The 22,672-nt window shown below is 43.0% G+C and overlaps 1 protein-coding gene across 2 annotated transcripts in view; it reads right to left on the reverse strand.

Annotated features, from left to right (window-relative positions):
- Positions 1-22,672, reverse strand: part of ITGB7 (integrin subunit beta 7) — a 40,449-nt gene that overhangs the window by 11,851 nt on the left and 5,926 nt on the right. For both annotated transcript variants that reach the window (XM_063293877.1, XM_063293876.1), the window contains exons 2-7: positions 12,280-12,367; positions 10,991-11,064; positions 6,449-6,650; positions 6,122-6,292; positions 5,111-5,352; positions 1,458-1,616 (exon numbers count right to left, since the gene is read on the reverse strand). In XM_063293877.1, coding sequence (XP_063149947.1) covers positions 1,458-1,616; positions 5,111-5,352; positions 6,122-6,292; positions 6,449-6,650; positions 10,991-11,064; positions 12,280-12,367 — 936 coding nt within the window. The remainder of the gene's footprint in view (positions 1-1,457; positions 1,617-5,110; positions 5,353-6,121; positions 6,293-6,448; positions 6,651-10,990; positions 11,065-12,279; positions 12,368-22,672) is intronic.

Raw genomic sequence — 22,672 nt, forward strand, 5'->3', positions numbered from 1 at the left:
CAGATGGCTCCCCTTCATTTCTTGTTTTCTCTAGTAACCTTCCATTCCTTCTTACCAGGACTTCAGACAGAATCCAGGAGATTTGGTGCCCTTCCTTCCAAGCCAAATGTTATGAACTTACTCCCCACCCCCACCCCGCAAAAAGCACAGGTGTAGGCAGCAACTGATTGAATTGGCATTATTTACATCAGACTTCTGAAGGGCATGGAATGTTTAATCTCTTTAAAGGCCATGGGTAGAACTAGGGCATGGAGACAGAGTGCTTTTTTTTTTTTTTTTTGCAGAAAGTCTGATTCGGTTCCTGGCATCTCCAATGGGCATGGGCTTGGACAGAAGGACTAGGAAAGGCTGTTCCCCAAAGCTTAAGAGAGCTCCTCTCACACAGGTCATGTATTAGGCCAGAAGGACCAATGGCTTGACTGAGTCAAAATCAGTGTCAGATGTTTATATGCATGTATAGGTCCCTCTCTGCTTTACTGCTAAATAGGGGAAAGCATAAATGTGACAGATAGAAGTAAATATACATCCACTGCCAAACTAGCAGCTTATTTCCATTGTGATGTTACAGTTCCCCTAGCCACTATGGAGAAACAGGGAATAGCATGGCATTGTGATGATATAGAGATCAGTACTGTACAAAGGTGGAGCGGGGAGGTAGGTGTACAGCTGTCATTCTTGGTGGCAATGATCCCATTACCAAGTGAAGGGCTAAGGATATGCTCATACAGTAAGCCAGGGCTAGGCAACCTGACATGCTCCAGGTGTGTGTCAATTCTCATAGCCTCTTATTTTTTACTATGTTGGTCAAGGCTACCGGGAGTTGTTAGTGGACACTTGGTTGGCTGTAAGTTGGGCAAACTTACAGCCAATGTTATTGCTCATAACATTGGAAAGTACAACAAATATTCACTCCCCTTTTCCTCAGCTAACAACTAGACCTTGCTGTGAGGAAAACATGTTTGATGGCTGTGATTCAGGGATAGGCATGGTAGACAATCCAACCTACCCAATGGCCCACACATTTACCTTTCTCCCTGTTCTTCCTTCCCCCTTGACTTCACAACCCAAAGCATTTCCACCATGCGCTATAAGTACTTCTTCACCATTTCCCTCTCATGGGATTTCAATCAATATGGGCTGGGAAGTTTTGCAATCTTCTTGTTCTCTCCAAATTCCAGCTGGATCAGTGCAGAGGATTTGGGTTCTGTTTCAATATATCCTTCTGCAATCTGATGCTCTTCAAATGCATGAGACTTCAACTCCCAGAATGCCTCTACTAGAGTTGAAATCCAATGCACCTGGAAGACACCAGGTTAGAGAAGACCATGCTACTGAAAAATGTAATTGTCCAGCTTGTACCCCTAAGAGTCCCAGGTTTCAGTGTTGTAGAGATTGCACTTCTATTTGTCTTCTAAGTAATCTCAGTATCTTTTCAAGAAGCTGAGAAAGGAACCTACATAGAGATGACTTTTACTGTATACACCACTGGCATCCAGGTGGCAGCGCCCATCATTAGGCATATAGATCCCTCCCAGTTTTCCATCCCCTGCAGTGTGGTAGGTGCCATCTGAAGTGAAAACCAGCAGACTTGTCACATTACGCCAGCCAATCTGCTCCTGAAAAGATAGAGGAAGGGTCAGATGAATTTCCCCACATGCAAGGCTTTCAAAACTGCAAATCCCATTTCACCAACATTTTGGATCTGAATACTTACACATGCAGACTTGCCATGTTGCGTATTCAGGAGAGGCTAAGATAGCATTTAAATGCTCAGATCAAAGCTCAAGTTCTGTTAGACCTGTTAATGTTTCCTACTGCAGATTAAGGTTGCTATAGTAACTAATCATTTTGGCCGGGTGAAGAGGTTGAATTTAATTGTCTCCTTTTCACGTGTTAATGGTTGCATCACCTTGAGGGGAGGAACCTGCCCAGACTTGTTTCTGTTTCTGTTCCTCTCTGTGCAGGCATGTAGAAAGTCAGGCTGCTCTCACTGAGAGCCCAAGACTTTTAAATATGTTTTGCTTTCGTTTTGCTTTCTGTAAATAAATTATTTTTATAGAAATGCCTGGTGTGTGACTTTTCTGATCTCTCCTGGGCCAAAGGCTTTCCCAGCAATCTGCCAACAAGACCTACCAATATAAAAACTCAGATTTTGTCACTTAGTCTAGTCTTTGTCCCCTGTGCAAGCACCGAGTCATGTCTGACCCTTTGGGGGGATGCTGCTTTCGTGACGTTTTCTTGGCAGACTATAGAGCGGGGTGGTTTGCCATTGCCTTCCCCAGTCGTCACCATCCCCAGCAAGCAAGCTGGGTGCTCATTTCACCGACCTCGGAAGGGTGGAAGGCTGAGTCGACCTGAGCCGGCTACCCAAGAGAGAATCCGGCTTCCGCTAGGATCAAATTCGGGTCGTAGGGAGAGTTTCGGTTGCAATACTGCTGCCTACCACTCTGCGCCACTCGAGGCTAATAGTCTAGTCTTTAGAAAACAGGATTTCCGAGTGAAAAACAGCAAGCAAGTCTGAGACAGCAGTCATCAAAGCAGGGCCGCAACTAGGGTCTGTGTCACCCGGGGCAAACATGGATTCCGCGCCCATTTTGGCACCCCCCCAGCACTCATTTTGGCACCCCACCAGCATGGCACCCAGGGCACATGCCCCGGTTGCTCCCCCCACCCAGTTGCAGCCCTGCATCAAAGTTTGAATTACATTGTGACTATCAGACTGTGGGCCAGCAATGAAATCTTGTGAAATTCTGCTTTTGACTGAGAAAAATTATCAACGGCTCCAGGTGAGGATCTATGGTGGACTAGACATCCCTGAAGGAGTGGGGACAGCATTGCAGTGAAGATTGCAGTGGAAAGACAGTGCAGCCATATGGTGAATTCTGGCCAGCACTGTCTTTCCAGAGAAAGGAGAGATCATGAGATCGTCTACTTGAACTCCAAACAGCTGCTCCTAATGAGGAGGCTGCAGGAACTGAGTGGCTGGAAGTTGAGGCATTTCAATTAAGCTCACAACCATAATGCAGCCTATATGGACACAAGGTTTGCAAAAACCTCACTTTCTTAAACACTTTCAGATGTAATCAATTTACAGTTAAAGAGAAATTTTCTGAGTGGCAGGATAAGAGAAATCCATTTGATGAGTCAACTTTCTTTCTGGATTAAAAAGAGAAAAAAAAATGGTTTCAAAGATTTAACAAGGATTGGATGTAAGAAAGTTTAAAATGGATAAAGTAAAGGTAAAGGTTTCCCTTGACATTAAGTCCAGTTGTGTCTGACTCTAGGGGGCGGTGCTCATCTCCGTTTCAAAGCCAAAGAGCCGGCATTTGTCCGTAGAGACTTCCGTGGTCATGTGGCCGGCATGACTAAACAGAACGCCATTACCTGCCCGCCAAAGCGGTACCTATTAATCTACTCACATTGGCATGTTTCGAACTGCTAGGTTGGCAGGAGCTGGGACTAGCAACGGGGGCTCACCCCGTCACACGGATTCAAACCACCAACCTTCTGATCGGCAAGCTCAGCAGCTCAGCGGTTTAACCTGCAGCGCCACCGCATTGGATAAAGGGGATAGTAATTTCGGAAAATTACTTTTTGGTGAAAGTGCTTTTGAAAAAAATGGAATTAAAACAGACAAATGGACTGGAACTTCGTGGGAATGTTTGTTGTTTACTATTAAAGAGTACAGATAACTGGTGGATTTTACAAAACAAAAGATAACGGTAATATAAGCCAGACAGTAATGCTAAGTGTTAAAGGCAAAACTGAAGTACTTTGGCCACATAATGAGAAGACAGGACACCCTGGAGAAGATGCTGATGCTGGGGAGAGTGGAGGGCAAAAGGAAGAGGGGCCGACCAAGGGCAAGGTGGATGGATGATATTCTAGAGGTGATGGACTCATCCCTGGGGGAGCTGGTGGTGTTGATGACCAACAGGAAGCTCTGGCGTGGGCTGGTCCATGAAGTCACGAAGAGTCGGAAGCGACTAAACGAATAAACAACAACAACAATGCTGAGTGTAACTACGGAGTGCCATTTGAGATGGAAGTATTAAGGGCACAGGAAGACAAAACAGAAAAAAAGGGGGGGCAAGATTGCCTTTTACTCTTTCCCATGTGAGAGAGACATTTTCACTTTTAGATTACAATATTGCAAAGGCAATCACCAGAAAAACAGCAAAAACAGCACAGGGAAGGAGAGGATCACTAGAGCAACCTGCTGAAAGAGGAATTACACCAGAATTGCTTCAGAAAATGTTTGAGGAACTGGGCAATAAGTTAGCTGAATCACTTGATACTAAATTGACTAAATCACTGGATACTAAATTGACAGCTTTTGAAAAAAGAATGGATGAAAGACTTATAAAGATGAAAGAGGAGATGAAAGAAGAAGTGAAGAAGATTTACAGCTCTGTAAAACAAGTGTCTGGGATGTAAAGCAAATTAATGACGAAGTGTAAATTCTGGAGAATAAGACAGAAGTTATGGACAGAGAGCTGGAAAGAGACTTAGATAATTTGGCACTACTGGAACAGAGAGAAGGAATTTTGTCTGAGATTTATAGCAATTCCAGAGGATTCTGGTGAAGATATTAGAGAAAAGGTTATTAAAGCTTTAGCAATTTTTTTGGAATGGGATGAGGAGGATACAGAGGCAGAAATTGATAAAATATATAGAATAAATACAAGATGTGAGAGAATAAGAAATGTTCCAAGGGACGTCTTGGTGCACTTTGTCAGGAAGAAGACAACAGATCAAGTTTTGCAGCAACATTTTAATACAAGACTGAAGATTGATAGTACAGATGTAATTGTTCCTAAAGAACTCACTATTAGAATTTTGTGTAAGAGAAAAGAGTTCTTTTCTTTTTTTGAATGATAGACTAAAATAGGAAAAGATTCCATTTCAATGGGACAAATTGGAAGATGTGATTTTTAGCAGAGGTTTTGACTGAATTTGGTCCAGAAGGCAAGAGACTTGCAGCATGGGCACAATTCATGCAGGCATGTCAAAGAACAGAGGATTGCAAACACCTGGGTCGGAGGTCCCTTGCCAGCACATGCCTCCCTGTTATTGAAGACAGTCTACCCAGGGCTGCTGCGACACCCACCTTGCAAATGGCTGCCTGCATAATAGCATCAAAGCCTCCTTCTGCATCATCCAGGTTGGCCGAGACGCGCTGCTGACCAACCCTGCTCTCAAACTCACTGGTGTTGTTGGTGAGAGCGAGCACGTGCCGGTAGCTGAACGCCGGCTGGCAGTTGTCCTTCAGGTTTTGGCAGGGATTTTTCCGTCTGGAGGGAACCATGTTCACATAAGGCAGCACGGTCTTGTCCACAAAGGCCCCAAACCCTACAAGGAAGAGATCCTCAGTCTCCTTCAGCCCGTGCACCCATCGCAAAACTGCTCATGAGTTCCCAATGTTTTCTCTTCTGCACACAGCCTTGAAGTCGGGGGGGGGGGCAACCTCAGTCGCCAGGACCACATGCTGCCCTTAAACCCCTGCTCTGGGGACCTTATAGCCTCCTACAAGTGCAGTTACCAAAGATGGGAGAGGTGAGTTAATACAAAAGTGGGATGCACAGAAAAACGGGCAAGACCTGGAATAAGTTCATGCACTTTAAAAAAAAAATCAAACTCTCAAACCTCCAGGGCAGTGTTTCTCAATCTTGGCAACTTTAAGACATGTGGACTACAACTCCCAGAATTCCCCTGGCTGGGGAATTCTGGGAGTTGAAGTCCACACGTCTTAAAATTCAAATGCATTTGCAATGCTCGGGTCAGTTTACAACAGTTGCAAAGAAAACATTCTCATTCAAGAAATAAAACAATACAAAAGCCCAACATATGAACCTACAAAGAAAACTTTCTAGGTAAGGGCTAGTCACCAAGGACACAAGGCCTTTTCATCTAGCAACTGTATCAAAGAATTCAGATGCTAGGAAAGGCATCCTCGCTTCATTTAAAAAATATTAAAATAAACAGGTCCAAAGTCAAAAGAATTCTAATTTAAGTGTATTGTTGGAATACTTTTTACATCGTTTCTTTTAAGGCTTGCACTAACCTATGATGCCTTTTCTATACCTTCTCTGTTTCCCCAGTCATAGTTTCGACTACTTACCAATCTTCACTGAGGTGGTAACTTTGCGCAGGGCAGCCATCAAGTTACGTCCCAGTTGCTTGACTTTCTCCAGGTCATCCTTCATGGAGTAGGACAAGTCCATGAGGTAGTAAAGGTCCACAGGATAGCCCTCAGCCCGTTTGAAGCGGACAGTGAAGCTCTGTTCCTTTCCTACAGAAGGGAGGGAGGAAGATGCATCTGGCCTAGGATGGGATTGGGGGGAACCTTGATATTGGCACACTATTCAGACCAGGCAACCAAGTGCTCTTCAGATTCTTCACAGTCTGGAGAGTGGCCCTGCAGGTCCTTTCCAATAAAAGTACCTACCAGGCCGCAGCTGAAGAACAATTCTTTGAGGTGACAGTTGAGTAATGCTCTCATGGTATGTGTTATCTCTCAAAGGTCTGTCCTCCAAAATGTGCTGATAGCCCTGGGGATTCATGATCTCATTGGGAAGGCAGCCACGACGCTCCAGCTCCAGCCGAGGGGCACAGCGCCCCGCGTCAGACTCTCCTGCCTGCACAAAATCCTGGGAAGAACGAGGAGGTAGTCGTTTCCAGGACTGCCTCGTTGCATCACACTTTTCAGAACTGCCATAGCAGAATAGCAGTGGGATGTTGCTCTTCCTTCTAAACATCCAATGCTTTCAAACCAGGGGAATAGAAACTTGATGCAATGGTTTTTGGAGACAATCTCAAATAGCGGAACAGAGAAACCTTCCAAATGGCCATTGAAGTCCATTAGAAGGAACTGGAATTTCATACTCTGGCATTCATTATTCATTTTATTATGTCCCACCTATATTCATGATCTTGCAACACTGATTGCCCTCATGTTCAGAAGGAACATGACAGCTGGAAATGGGGCACCAGAAGTCACAGTTTATAACTTGCCTGCCTAAAAACAGGGTGGGGTGGGGGATTAAAATTCAGCATCTTGAGAACATCAACTTAAAAAAAAATCTGCTGCTTTAAATGGCCTCAAAAAGCACTCCCAATTAAAAATATTGCAATGAGAAGTATTTATAAAAGTGGCAGGGTGGTGAGCACAGTCTTGGAAGAGGCAGATATGAGAGAAGGTGGCACATCTCCTTTAAGAACAAAGCCTACCGTGAGAAATGTAGATCCCAAAGCCAAAAAGTCTGCTTTTTCCCATGCAGAAGACAAAGCCTATATGACTTCCCAAGTAAGAGTTCTTTCACTGGCCAATAAGCCTAGCTTTAAACGGTTTGCAGAGATGCTTTGGGGGGGGGGGGGGAAAGAGGAAGGACTTATGAATTTCAGCATTTATGGAGAGACAGATGAAAGGAAGGAACTGCTGACCGTCATTCTGTCCTATCCCACAAGGCAGGAAGCTGCTGATGAATGGATGGCAAACAAACATGTATCGCTCTGCTTAAGGCACAGCATTCATTCTGGTACAGAATCATACATTCCCCCATCAGATTTGATTCTTTTAAAAGGACATACATAAATACCCCTGGTACAGACACTGCAGCCGTCTCCTAAGAGCAAAAGGGGGCAACCTGTGCCCCCCCCCCCAGCACTCCATGGCTCAGCATACGGCATCTGCAGATGGAGAAAATCCTTCCTATCTTCCACTGCTCTTCCCCCCGTCCCCCTCTCCCCACGGCCAGACCGATAAGCGAAGGAGGCCACTTCCTATCAGCTCTATTGCAGGGGTCTCCTCTTTTTCTAGGTGAAAAAGAAATAGAAAAACCCACCGATCCAACCACAAGTCTGCTCGCCTTTTAAACTCTGCAAGAGCCAGGTAAGTTAATGTTCCTCGCCCATCCTTTCAAAGAGGCTGACACCAGCTTGTCCGTGAGACAGAAACAACAATGCACAGTTCAGGTTATCAGGGCAAGAGTCAGGGGTCACCACTGGTGGGAACTTTTCAAGGCCCACGTCCCTGCAGGGGAATGGTACCAACTCTTAGACCTCCTGGGCATTTCTTCTTTCTGTTTCCTGCCCTTGTTCTAATTACCTGCTGAATTCAAAATCATGACAAGAACAACTCCCGCCACTTCCATTGGGCTCTTCTCTGGCCAGCCGAAGCAATGGCAAGGGGTGATGGCTCCATTTTGAAAGGGTCTGGGAATTTCTTGCCCAAAGACTGATAATTTCTGCCTGCCTCTTCCATTACTCCTACTGAAAATATTATGCTCAAGATTTTCTTGAATGCAAATGAATATTGTTAGGAGAGATTTTGGATGCCAGCTTTCTTCAGAGCTTCAGAAGCTATGGGATGTAGGTCTGGAGATAAAGGGTGATAGCTAGCAGATTAGGAGGTGGAATAAAGAGGGCAGGACTTGTTGTTTACCCTAGTTCCATGCAATGCACCACACTTTCAGGGCTGATGGCAAACTATAAAAGCACAATTATTGCTTTACCATCTGGCTAATTGAGGTGAGTTTTTCCCCTTCCACTTCAGGTCTGACAGAGCAATGCACCTGGGGCAGGAAAACCCCAGGTTTGCAATATCCTGACATTTGGCAGCAAAGATCTGGTTTTCAGTAACGCAGGTATTAATTTGGCTGGGGTTAAAGTTGGTGCACTAAGCCTCTGACCAGCTCAACCCCCTCCTTTTCCCTTTAGAAGCCCTCTAAGCCCCCAATGCAAGAGAAAGGGGCCCCACATTGCAGCCCTGCCCCTCTGAGCACAGCACTTCATTACACTGACACCGTTGGAAGTCCTCAGAGGGACCACCAACCGCAAAAAGATGGTCTGGCCCTAGAAGATACTGTCACGAAAGATGGTATTTAAGCGCACAATGAACACAAGCGGTTGGGCAGGATGTGGTGAATTCTTTCACTGTTACTGAGGTAGCACCTGAGAGACTTTCCGGCCATTATAGTGACTCTTTTACCAAAGGCGGGGGGGCTGCTTCTGGGGGAACTGGGGCTGCCTTCACTATGGAAATGAGGGTGCCAATTTTTTAGGAGATTATTTTGCCCAAAGAAAGTTTTCCCCCACTCTTGCATGGAGAACTGGAGCTAGATAGAGATGTCAGCTGAAGCTGTATGCCTGAAAACTGCCACTATCTTAGTTCCCCACATGGGGCTCAAGAAAGGGGGCTGGTATGGAGAACGTAGCAACGGAGGGACCCTGTAACTCACTAGGAGATTATAAAAAAAAAGTGTTCTCAGAAGGCCTGGGCCTGGGGAAGCTCTGCTTCTTCAGCACAAATATGGATTTTTGCCATTGCTCTATGGTAAAAGTCCTCTGTCTGCACTCAGAGGTATTTCTCTAATATCAATTCGATATTTTTAAAGACAGCTGAAGGGGCAGTGGTATACAACAGGAATGAGTGAAGGAAGTATCCTGCTTTGTAGAAAGGCCTGTCCTGTTGCACTCTGCCTCAGTGGGGCTTAAATTCATTATTTTTAGCCAATGGTGCTTTGAGTAGGAATGTTGCCTTTTTTCCCCCTGGTTGTGGATCTCATGCAGCTGTAGGCCAAGCACATGGCACTGCATACATGGAGAAAGCAACAGTGAATGAATTTGGGCTTGCCAGGCAGATGCAATTAGGTACATAAGGCCAGTACCAAGGATGTCTGCACTACAGCCAGGGAAGTCAGCTGATATAACTTGAGTCCCACATTTTAAAAAAAAAAAATCCAATCAGAAAGTGGCAAAAATAATTTAAATAAATAAAAACGACATTTTAATTATCACTTGCTGGCAAAAGCCAGGCCAGCAGCCCGACTATTCTCAGCAAAAAACAAACCGTCTGGGCTGGCCGGCCTGTTTTTGTGCTGGCAAGCAAGGAACAAGATGTGCTTTTACAGCATCTGAGCATGTGCAGTGATATCACTACACAAGCCCCACCTTGCAGCAGCACATGATACAGGCACATGCAGGGTGGGACCTCGCCCTAATTTGTCCTGCTTTGCATGTTTGGAAGCATGTTCTGACTGGAAGGTCCTTTGCGGGGGGGGGGGTCTAAATAGATTTTAGGGGGCCCAGCTTCTGTAATATTGGGGTGGAGCAGCTGGGGTGGGTCAGGGAGAGCAAATAATAAATAGGAATCCAAATGGTTCCCACCATGTGTCAAGGCTGCAAAAAATGTGCACGCCCTGTTGCATATTCCTATTGTGCTTCATTTGAAGAACAACCCCAAATGAGACTAGGAAAAGCCCAATTCGTAGGGTGCTCCAGTCCGAAGACTTAGCCAGCCAAACAATCACAGCACTTTGGTAGACTCCAACTTCCCACGGTTGCTGGCTCGGAGTGGGCAGCTGCTGCTGTAAACTGTTGCTGACTCAATCTTCACGCATATACTGAGAGTGAAAGGGCAAGGGGTGAATTGCAGGGCAGCTGTGCCACTTGCTATATGCTGATGTTGCTGTCTTCAAGGAAATCTTGCACCTCGGCCAAAGAACGCAGCTGCCTGACTTGGCTTGGCTTGGCTTGGCTTGGCTTGGCTTGGCTTGGCTTGGCTTGGCTTGGCTTGGCTTGGCTTAGCTGAGAACTCCTCAACTCAGAAGCCCAAAGGCTTGTATCTCCTCAAGGCTCACCCTCCAGCCCAGGGTGGCTACTCAAGGGGCAGATCGGTGATCCACAGGGAAGGAAGAGATACAAAGCAGAAAGGCAGCAGGTTCGGGTAACGTAAGCGGCCTCCTGCTTCAGATTGCTAGAAATGTATTCTTTTTTAGTCACCTCTTCACTGGCTAGAGAAGAGAGTGTTGCAGAGCATACCTAGACTGTCTTTTTTCTCTTGGCCATGTGGCATCAAATCCACATCTTTCCACTCTGGATGCCGGCCGGTCTTAGACCAAACGCATCCTGAGTCCCTCTAGGGTGGTGTCGGAAACAGGATAGGGAGGGGAATACATGGCAAGGGAGGCTCAGGAGGCTAAGGACTCACCAGCTGCTTGCACCAGGTGCAACTGGGGTGGGACTGAATGCACTCATGGCAGGAAGGTCGAGGCTGGCAGGATCCTGCAAAGGAAACACAAACGACCATAACGAGGCCTGTCTCTCCCTCTGCCAGGCCACTCAAGCCTTTCTTGCTCTCTTTCCTGCTCTCCCTTCCTCATTCTACTTCCCCAAAATCCATAAGGTTGCACAGACCCCATCTCCTTTTGGGGATCAACTTCCTGAAGAAGCCCTGAAGTGAGGATACATGAGGTGGCATAGGGTAAAGCCATCCCCTTGGGAAATGGATTGGGACGCCACCCATAACTTTTTCAATCTGGCACTCTGCTGGTGGCAAGCTGAACTAGCTAGGAATGGCCCTTCTATGTCATGGGGAACTTGCAACTACTTGAATTTCAAGGTTTGGGATATATTTATATTACATATTTATAATAATATATATTATGTCTGTGTGTGTGTGCGCGCACGCGCGCACATATTTATTTATTGAATTAATTCTAGGCCAAATCCTGATAAGACAGTAAGTATTAATTTGTTAAACCAACACTTGTTCATTTTTCTCATCCCATTGTCTTAAAAAGAAAGAAAAAAAGAGCAGCCTCCATCTTTGAGAATATTGGAAAGTAAACATATACTGTAAAAGCTTACATGATAACTGGGATAATTTGCATGAAAGTTTCCCATCTACAGTTGGTGACAGGGTCTAGACTGTGAGGCTTGCAAGCAGAAATCTGCCTTTGAAAGCCTCCAAGTCACTCAACAAATGAGCGTGTGGTGCATGTATTAGTGTCCCACGGGCTGGAATCAGAGGAAGCCTTCCACCAAATTCTCCTTAAACGCTTCCCTAGATTCTCTAGACTTTCTCCTTTTCCAATTCTAAATTCCTCTTCCTCCAAATACAATTATAGCACAATACAATAATATAATAATAATGCAAAAGTTCCCCACAGCTGATAAATCTGGCGATTACCCCAGTTCGTTGACATCCTTTCCTGATCATCTCCTCTTTCAACATGACTTTTCCATCTTGGAAATCTCTAAGTCACCTGAACAAACAACAGCTCTTCTAGCTATCACATGGAGGCCAAGCTCAGGCCAGCGTAGCCGCATGGGAACACTTCACTGAATCCAGAGACACATACAACTGAGCAAATGCATGTTGGATTACGCTGTGGGCAAAAAAGGTTCTTTGGGAAAGCAAATCAATACAGAGTCGCAATGTGGCCGAAATTTGGAACTCTATCTCTCCCCACAGGTCCCATCAGTTCCCCACTTTACCAGTCTTCGCTATCTTCTCCCCATACGTCATTCCTTGGAGCATAAGCAGAATCCCCAGGCTCACAGTCCATCCATCAGAAAGCATGGCCTGGAAAGCAATGAGAGGAAGGGGAAAGAAAGGGAGGAAGGGAAAGGAAAAGAAAAGAAAAGAAAAGACGAAGAGAGATTTTTTAAAAATTGCTTTCTTCCTCACCCAAAGACCAAGATGTTAAGATCACTGTCGGGGTGGAAGTGGGGGAGGGTCTAAAACCTAGTGGTTGAACATGTGTTTTGCATGTGAAAGTCCCAGATCCAATCCCTGACATGTCTAGAGGGTGGCTTTTTTTTTTTTTAAGATAAAGTAGCAAAGTTGTGAAAAAAATATGCTTGAAAACCCAGAGCACTTGCCAATCACAGTTGGTCATGCTGGACTAGACAGCCAAATTGTCTCATCCAAAGAGACTAGAGACATTCTGAGTTGGTCGGCTTTATAAATATTATTAATAAATAAAGAAACCCAACTTCAGGTAGCTTCCTAAGAATTTACTCATCCCATTTTGGGGTCCATGAATATATTTTACAGCCTGAAAATGCAAAGACTCATAGGCTGCTGGATCATGATTTCTCCTCTCTCTCTCTCTCTCCTTATAACTGTTGCACACACACAGTATTCTCCGTGTTGCCACCCAGAAGGACACTTCATGAGAAGAGCATTGGGATAATGGGGTCAATTGCTCTGGAATGGAAGGGTTTTTAGTGCTGATGCCTCCTTTGTACGAATTCATTCACAATAGTACCATATTCATGCTTATTCATTGCCATCTAAATTTAATCCATTGGGAAATGTAATGAAATGGTGCAAAACTGTATTTCAACAACTTTTTTTTCTGTACAACATAATGAGTCAAAATATGCATTTGAAACAAGAAGTGAACTACTTGCCCCTTAGGGTTATTTTCTTCATAGACAACAGTTAGGAAGTATCATGGAAAGTTATTCTTATGCCACGGCTCGAAGAAAATCAAAGCTAAAAACGCTCCACCCTAACCGTTTCTACTCAAAGTATTTTTGGAAATAAGTGGTCGGGTTTTTTTTCACGGATAAAAAAATAGCTAAATCGTTGCTCAGTGTTCAACAAAATAAAAACAAAGCAAAATTAAAAACCATGCCAGAAGTATATGCATACTTAAAATGATTCTCATTTAACTTAAATAAGTAAAACTAGAAAAAAATGAAATAAAATCAAAGCAACTAAAATAGTCGCCAAGTTAAACTTCTGAGACTCTCTTCTTCACTGTAAAAATACTGCATTTTCGTGAAAATAACCACATTAATTAATTATCATCTGCTGAGTTGCCCTCTCTTCACAGTTTCCAATGCTCAATCAGAAAAGTGTTCCCTTTGCCTGTTTTATGAGGAATGCTGTAAAGCACTATCCAAATCTTTTACAGTGTTTGAACTGCAGGGATGTACTGTATGTGCTAAATAAAAGGTTTGTTACAAAATTATAACCTCACCAAACCCCAAATTTATCAGTAAGGGAATTGCATTCTGCATAAGCTCAGGGACTACATGTATTTAGAGTTCTTGTCCTGGGGTCCACAAGTCCTATTAATAGAAACAATTTCTGGGACTGCCTCCACAACTTCACGCTTCTGGTTGGAAAATGAAAATTACTCTCATTCCCCAAGAACCACACTACAAAATTACCAAATGTGTCATTTCCACACACCCATTTCTTTCCTTGAAAAAGAATTAGCCCAGCCACATAGTGCAGTGGCGATTTTTAAAAATTATTATTTCATTGCTTTGCCATGCTTACAAAACAGAAGAGAAACGAAACATAGGAATACGAGCTTTAAAAGAGGAAATTAAAAAAACCAAGGAAGTTTAAGTAAAATAACAAAAGTTACAACTCTGTGAATGTTGCTACAATTCTATTTTTAAACAATAAATTGAACCTTGACTACATGGGATCATATTGTCAGTCTTTTCTTTACACCAAAAGAGGAGCCATGTCAAAAGGCTGCCATATTGTTCAGCCACCTTTTGGAGACTGGTTCACAAGTGTCTCTCTAGCAACACATGATGATCTTTTTAGCAACAGTCCAGGCACAGTATATATAAAATTCTTCACTGAGGAATTTTAAGTTTTTGGAATACAGTTTAACAGAATGTTAGCATGTTTAACTGGTATTTTTTTTCCAAGCACCTGATTCACCATAAGAAGAATATTCAACCACTGCAAGGCAACCAAACTATGCATTTTAATGTATCTTCAAATTTATTACATCTCCAACGTAAGAAGGGCAACTCCCCCTTTTAAAACATCCCCTGAGGGGTCCAATAAATCTGAAAAAATATTTTGATAAATAGAACTCCGTTTAAAATCATAGGAAATATATTTCATGTTTTTTAAAACTCTGAAACCATAGATTGTTTAAAATAGGAAGCTCCAATTCTCTATCCCAGATTCTATATGAATTATCTATATTTAATTTAGTTAAGTTTTTAAATTGTCAGTGAAACAAGTGATTTAACCTTTAAACAAAAACTTTATCTAGTATGTCCAAAACCATGGGATTCTGAGGTAAGCCAGTGCATCTGGTCCAGAGTACGTAATAAATATTCTACCTCAGTATATTGCCATTTAGCAATTTTTGGCAAGTTATATATATTTATTTTGTAACTTTTCAAAAGTTTTGAAAGTACCATTAACAATTAGCTGATCAAGAGGAATGATTCCCTTTTCAGCCCATACACTGCAGAACAAATTCTGGAAATTTTTAAATAAGGATGATCTCAAATGATCAGTTTCTCATGGGAACTGGAATCAGATTTGTATTTCTTACTCAGTCTCACCCAGACAGTCTAAGATGACTGCAGACAGCAGGCATCTAGTCTCTCCTAGCCAAAATGACCACAGAGGGCAGTGCCAGGCAAGTAGAAAGTAGGGGGCGTGCCCGCACCATCCTAAAGTGGCCAATATGGACCAGAGAGATCCCAGCCCCTGAATACTGTATGTCATCACCATCATCATTAATGAAGCATGTAGATTTTCTCCACGGTGCCAAGAGAAGAGTAAACACTAAACTGAAATAGCAAAACACAGATGTAAGCTGCTTCTGTGATTGATTGATTGATTGATTGATTGATTTTATCATATTTAAATAGCCACCCATCTCACAAAATGTGATCGGCTGGGGATAAGATGAAGGCAGCATTATGGGGACATAGCCTTTAAGAACAGTTAGTATTTCAATATAGAAAAATGTCCAGTTGCACCTAGCATAGAGGTAAGAACCATTTGCCCAACATTAATTTAACAGCTTTCTGTTCAACAATACAGCCTCCTCTATCCCTTGTAGGAGGATTTGCAAAGCATAGTCCCATAAACCACCTCTCCTATCTGCCCCAAGGCTGTTGTGTTTCCAAAGGACTTTAAGTAGTTGTTTGACTACTAATCAGAAGGAAGCACAATTCAATCATTCTTCTCCGACCTCTTTTGGAAGTAAAAGATGATTGGGGCAATAAACAGTCCAACTCTTATGAAAGCATAATTTCATGAGCCTTATTTCATGAACCTTATTCACAGGTAAATGTGCAAGTGTAAAAGAAGTTATTTAGCAGCCATTGCTCAATTTTCCTGCCCCACCCTACTCAACAGGAAGCAATACAGTAGGTGAATCTGCAAAAATGTCTTTTAAAGGTAAAGAAATCCTTTAAATAAAGATGAAAGAAACAGATAACCTAGAAAACTTGAAAGTGTAATAGAACTGTCCAACACCAGGGACGATGTGGATTCTCTTTAAAGAGTGAGCGAACAAAGGGTGCCAATTGCAAAGAAAAAAGAATTAAATCAAACCTCTGGATTCTAAAACTTGGTTTTTGACCAAGTGAGTTAGGGAAGCACCAACTGTTTAGACATCAGTGTATACATATGGCAGCAAACATATAGATAACAAACAGAAGTTCTTTTCTGTCCTAATCTTTTTTTTTTTTTACTTATGAAGGATGTGTCTTCACCATGGCATGACAGTGCACTTGTCATTATAAAAGAAACACACCCTTCATCATTTAAACTGCCGTCCTTCTGCCATTTAGCAGATAATAAGGGAGCGATGTGGTTTTAATTCATCCGAAGCAGTGCAGAAATCTTTTAGCTTGCCCGATTTTGAAAATAAAGCACTGCGTGGTTCTGATGACTCTTCAAACACATGCCTAAAAGCTCAGCTAAAACTGCTTCTAATGTTCAATTTCCATTGTACTGGCTTTCTGATAAGTATTTTGCTTGAGGTTAGTGGACAGTAACAGATGCTACCACAGCACACACCTGCTGTGGCATCAAAAACAGAGGGTGTGAAGATATTTCCAGGCCAAGAAGACTCAATATGTAAGTTTTTTCTTTAAGATCTGAAAATAGAACTGTTATTGTTGTTTGCATATACGTTAAAGAAAGTATTTAAGAATGATTCTTAGCAGAGGCAGATTTAACTTTCAAGGATGTTCTTGGCATTTCTGTCTCCATGGCAAATGCTGCTAGAGATATTATAGACCTGCAGATAGAATAAATGCAAATGCAGATACACTTGCAATAACATGCAAAGAGAGAATAAAGGGTCAAAATGTACTGTGCCAGGATTGTGATCAAGGTTTACACGCACATCAGTTCAGTGCAGAGCTGAAGGAAGAAATCTGTGGAAGAGGCAGTATAATTGGACACATTTGCAAAGACTGTTCCTCGGGGAAAAGCAACCCATTTGTTAAAAAGACACAAGCAAGCCATTACCTAACAGGAGTGTTGGGATGCCATTACAGGTACAGATGGTCCTTGCTGAACAACCATTCGTTTAATGACAGTTCAGAGATATGACAGGGCTAAAAAAAGTACTTATGACTCATCCTCAAAATTACGACTGTTGCAGCACCCCTCTGGTCACATAATTGCGATTTGGGTGCTTGGCAACTGGCTTGCATTTATGACTGGTCGCAGCATCCTGCGGTCACATGATTGTGATTTGCGACATTCCCAGCCAGCTTCCGACAAGCCAAATCAATAGGGAACCATTGATTTGCATAATGACTGCCATGATTTGCTTAATGACCACATGATTTGCTTTACAACCATGATAAAATGGTTGTAAAGTCGGGTCCTGTCACATGATGCCTCGCTTAATGACTGCATCGCTTAGCAACTGAAATTCTGGTCCCAATTATGTTCGTTAAGCGAGAGCTACCTGTAGGAATTTGATAATGAAAATGAAACAGGAATAGCAATATGGAACTTGACAGCATGAGAGGTAAAACGAGACTAGCAATACGTTACAGCTTACACCAAAAGTGAATGGCAAAACTGTGTCAGAGCAATTAGACACTGCTTGAGTTGAATCAGTTGTATCACAGTGTGAGTTTGACAGCTTTTTCTAAACACAAGACATCCAAAATGCACTCTGGGGCCCTGACTGGCAGCGAAACTGCTGCTGGATTGGAGTTACACTGCATATGACACTTCCCATCGTGGAGATGACTGAGAGTAAACTGAAAAAGCTATTAGATGATGCTGTGCCTGTGTTCAAGGATGGCATTGGCACACTCAAGCGCATCAAAAGTAAAATAGTGTGACAGGAAAATGCCTCGCCCAGGTTTCACAAGGCACATCTAGCTCCGTATGCCTTATGCCCAAAGGTAGAGGCTGAACTAGATGGGATAGAAGCTGAGGTTATGCTTTCAAAAGCTGATTATAGCCCAGGGGCTACCCCAAGAGTTCCAACCAAGTACAGATTTGCCAGGATTTTAAAGTTATGACTAATTCGCTATTACAGGCCGACTTTACTGGGAGATAACTTTTCATCAAGGCAGAGCTAGCAAAGGCTTGTTAATAGATGGAAACAGAGTAAGATTCCAAGGTGTTTCCCACCATAAACACACAACTAGGGTTATATCATTATAACAGACTCCTTTTGGGAGAAGCATCTGCACCAGTCCTTTGGCTGAAAGCCACTGATCAAGTGCTCCAAGGCTGTCTAGGTATCCAGAGCTCCATGGTTGCTGTAGAAATTAGATGTATCTGCAAAACCTCAAGGAAATGTTGCAGAGGTTGATGGGGTCCAGCTTTTGGGCAGGACACAACAAATGTGAGTTCTTATTGCAGTCACTAATGCACAAAGCCTACACAAGGAGGCAGAGAAAATTCAAACATTCATGAATGTTCCAAGGCCGCAAGGTACCTTACAGCTGCAATCTTTTTTAGTGTTGTCAGTAATGATAATCATAACAACAACGACAACAACAGATTTCTGCCAAATTTAGTTACCATGATATATTTTGGGGGAGGCCAAAACAGAAGTAAGGGAAACAGTGATCTCAGATACAACGATCACACATAATGCCTTGCACTGACTAGTAAAATTGGCATGTGATGCCTCACACTGTTGCACGGCTGCAGCAGTTATGTCACATGCCATGAATGCCAGGAGTGAACACCTCACAGCTTTTGCATCATGCTCACAGCTGTAGAAAAAAAATTATGCCCAGAGGCAGAGAAGTATGGAGCTTGATAGGGAGAACTAAACCTTTCATCCAGTACTTCTACATAAGGGAGTTTACCCTTATCACAGATTATCAGCCACAACCGTCAATCTTCAGTCTACCGAAAGCTGTTGTATTGACAGCTATTCTGTGAGAACTGAGAGTCTTCTTCATGTCCAGGCTGGAAGCTTAAGTGTTACACATCTTGAAATAGTAAAGATGAAGGCACCAGCTCCTGGTTTTGTTTGGTGGCGAACGAACAAATTGAACCACCTGCACTGAGTGGCTCAGGTTGCCACCATGTCCAAGAGATGCCAAAACCAGTACTACTGTGCTTTGCAGAACCATTTATGGGTACAAGCTTTTTAGTGGTGGTGAAGGAATGTTTAAAATGGCCAGAGGTGTTTCCAGTGACTTCAGAAACAGCCACGCATACCATAGATGTATTGGGATAACTTTTTGTGAGAACAAATGTTTCCAAGCAATTAGTAAATGACAATGCACCACACTTTGCAGCTGAACAATTTTAGACATTCCTGAAAAAGAATGGGATCAGGCATAATTTCAGCTCTGTATTACATGGTTAGAAATGGATTGGCTGAAAGATTTGTTCAGAGCTTCAAGAATGCTTTGTGAGCAATGTCTGGAGAAAATATCACACTGGATCAAAAGCTTGTAAGTTTTCTATTAGCATGTCACAATGCATGCATGCCAGACATGAAACGCCAGCTATTGGGCAATCGTGTCACACTGAAATACAACATTTGTCTGGTTGACAATCTGTACTAGTAAGAGAAAGTAGCGGGAAGCACACATGGACAACCTGAAGAACTAGAGTTCTTTTTCTTATACCATAGCAATTGCTTGTGATAAGATTTGGAGATGACATAGTGACCATCTGAAGGGAACAGCAGTACAGAAAGAAGGCATTGTGCTCAACATGGTTGGAGACTCAGCTGCAATTGTATATGTTATAATGCTTGAAGGCTCCAAGGAGTTAGGTCTTCTAGAAATTTCAATAAGGAAAGCAACAGAAAAAAACAACCCCACATTCTGATTCAAGTGTCTTTTGTTTGACTAATAGTAAAGACACAACAGGATCCACTTCTGCTAAAACTAGAGCAACAAAGAGGTGGTCGTGAGTGACTAGTCCTTTTAAAGATGCTGTACCCAACTGGATCTATTTGGCAAAGTGTTTGGGGTATGGAAAGAACCCTCTTTCCTTACAAGCTGAATATTTCTTTGGAATAACATTTGGGACCTGGGGAGTTTGTCTCTGGCTTACATTGACTAAATGATCAGAATTACAGTTTTCAAAAATGAACTTGCTTTCATAGAAAAAGGCAGACTTGCTTAGCTGCATGTGGTGATGTAATATGAAAAATCAAGACATTTCCTGATCAAGACATTTCCTCTGTGAAATATTCATCTCTCTTCAGTGAGTGTCTTGTTTTTACTCAAACATTAGTTACTTGTTTTGTATGAAGTGGTTTTATAGAGGAGGGAGGGAGTAATGATGTGGTCGGGCTTATGCTTCCCATCATGCCAATGAGTTTACTCCCTAGTAATTTCAGAGCCACAGATCCCAGGAGTAGATAATGGGACATAGAGCAGGTAATTCTGGGTTTCCACCTACTGCCACCACCTGCTTCAAGATCAAAAGATCACATCTTCCACTTCACCCATTCAATCATCCTGTCAATTCAAAATCAGGATGATAAAACAAGGAAGGATGTTGTGATTAGTTAACAATGTAGCTGGCTTTTTGGACACACCCCTTTCTATCCCTCCCCAGAACTGACACATAATGATAAGAGCCTCAGATACATACCTATTTTTGAAAAAGTATTTCTCTTTTCTTATAGCAGTTTTCAATAAATAATGCATCATAGTGCAACTAAGGTGGTTTCTGCTACCTGCACACATTTGGAATATATCTTCTCTGGTTTTTCCCCCCCTTTGGCAAAGTTGCTAACTTTTTTTTTTTTGCTTCCAGAGATTCAAATCACATCTCTGCCTTTCTCTTCTAAATAACTCCCGGTACATCACTGACTTTGAAGACAGCAAAGACAGATTGGACATTGCCCATGTGACCATTCAAAGTGCAATATTTCGTGCCTCTTTGTGTTCCCAGTTTTAAATAAATGAAATAATCTAGCAAACCCAATTGTGAATCAGAATTCCTTAAAAGGTTGGGACAAGTCCCTGCTGGTAAATATAACAAGGCAGGTATTGCAGGTTGACAATATTGCTGACTGACCTCGTTGGAGTTCAGAAGCTAAGCAGGGCTGGTTCTGGTTAGTCTTGAATGGACTGCCAGGGAATACAAGGGCTGTAGGTAGTGGTATAGCAAAAGAGGTGAAGGCACTTACCTTGGACCTGTGGGCAAGGGGCAGCAGCACCGGTGGGGAGGGGAGTTTTAAAAAAGCAAGATGGCGGAAGTGGCATCGTAATGCAAGCCACACGCCTTTTGTATGAGTGGGAATAACACTGCAATGCCACTTCCCTCTCTTTGCCTTTGTTTTTTTTTACCTTACAGGCCCCCCTTGCCACCCACTCCTTGCTCCATGCCTACAACAAACCTAATCATGGGGTAGAGCTACAACATCTGGGCTGCAAAAATCCAGGTTAGTCCACATTGCTGGTCCCTTTTCTGCAACAGCAACAAGGCTGATGTAGGGCACTGTCATCCCTTACATCCTGTGGGCCAAATTAAGGAAAGGGATTGGTAGATTCCAGGGGATCCATTTCCTTTCCCACTGCTGCTGGTAGGAAAGCAACTACTAATCATTCTCCCTAACACAGAGTGAATAGGGTGGAGTAATTAAGCAAATAATTATGACAATGGGTATAGCTACCTGTTAAGGCTGCTGCCCATCCCACTTTACTGCATGCCCCTCCTCTGTGCCTGTGACCTGCTATCTTTGACAGGCTACTTTGAACAGAGGTTGAGCACTGTTTCAAAAGAGTGCCAGACCATTGTTCAGGAATAGCCAGGCTGACATACTCACAGCATGGGTGTGTGGATGGTGAAATAGGATCGATAATGAGTGACTGCTGCCCTCCAGTATTGCTGCAATGTCAGCGTTGGCAGCAAGTGAGCCCCAAATCCTATTCTTTCCCCATGGCAGGCAGCACCCCATGTGAGAGCCAGTTTTTACACAGTTACAAACAACCTGATACCAGGCCAGACAAGAGACAAATAAAAACTGTCCTTTCAGTCCAAAAGAGGACGGCTTCTTTATACCATGCAGACAGAAAAAGGAAATGCAGGAATCTGAGCATTAACTTTACCATAAATAGGGCTTGCTTTTAATATGCAGCATTTGCTGGAATTCTTTCATGACGGTGCCTTCGTTTTTCTACAATAAATCTACTCAACAGAGGTTTTTTTGTCCTTGAAAGTCTGCTTTTGCAGTTTCTTGCATAGCTAGTCAAACAAAGCCTGACACTCAAAAGTAGCCAATGGATGAAATTGTGATTGGCCCACACATAATAACACAGTTCTGTCCCTAACCTCTGGTGCCACCAAAGCCAGAAAGGAGCTATCCCACCAAAAATGGCAGAAGTAATAGGAACTGCAGCTGCACGATCCCGGTCCCAGAAGCATTCGTGAATCCGGTCATGTTCATGCAAAAGTCCTCAGAAATAATACAAGCAGTGAAGAGAGTAAAAATATCACCACAGAAAACCCCCTTCAATGAGGATTCTCAGTCATCCAGGTGGAATTGTCTGTAGGTTGAGTCACGGCAACTGGATTTCTTTCTTTTTGGTAGAAATGTTTCGCTGCTTGTCTTCTTTGCTGAAGAAGCTGCTTGGACAAGCAGCGAACCGTTTCTACCAAAAAGACAGAAATCCAGTTGCCATGACTCAACCTACAGATAAA

Source organism: Candoia aspera, chromosome 2, assembly GCF_035149785.1.
Source record: "Candoia aspera isolate rCanAsp1 chromosome 2, rCanAsp1.hap2, whole genome shotgun sequence".
NCBI classification, from domain to species: Eukaryota; Metazoa; Chordata; class Lepidosauria; order Squamata; family Boidae; genus Candoia; species Candoia aspera.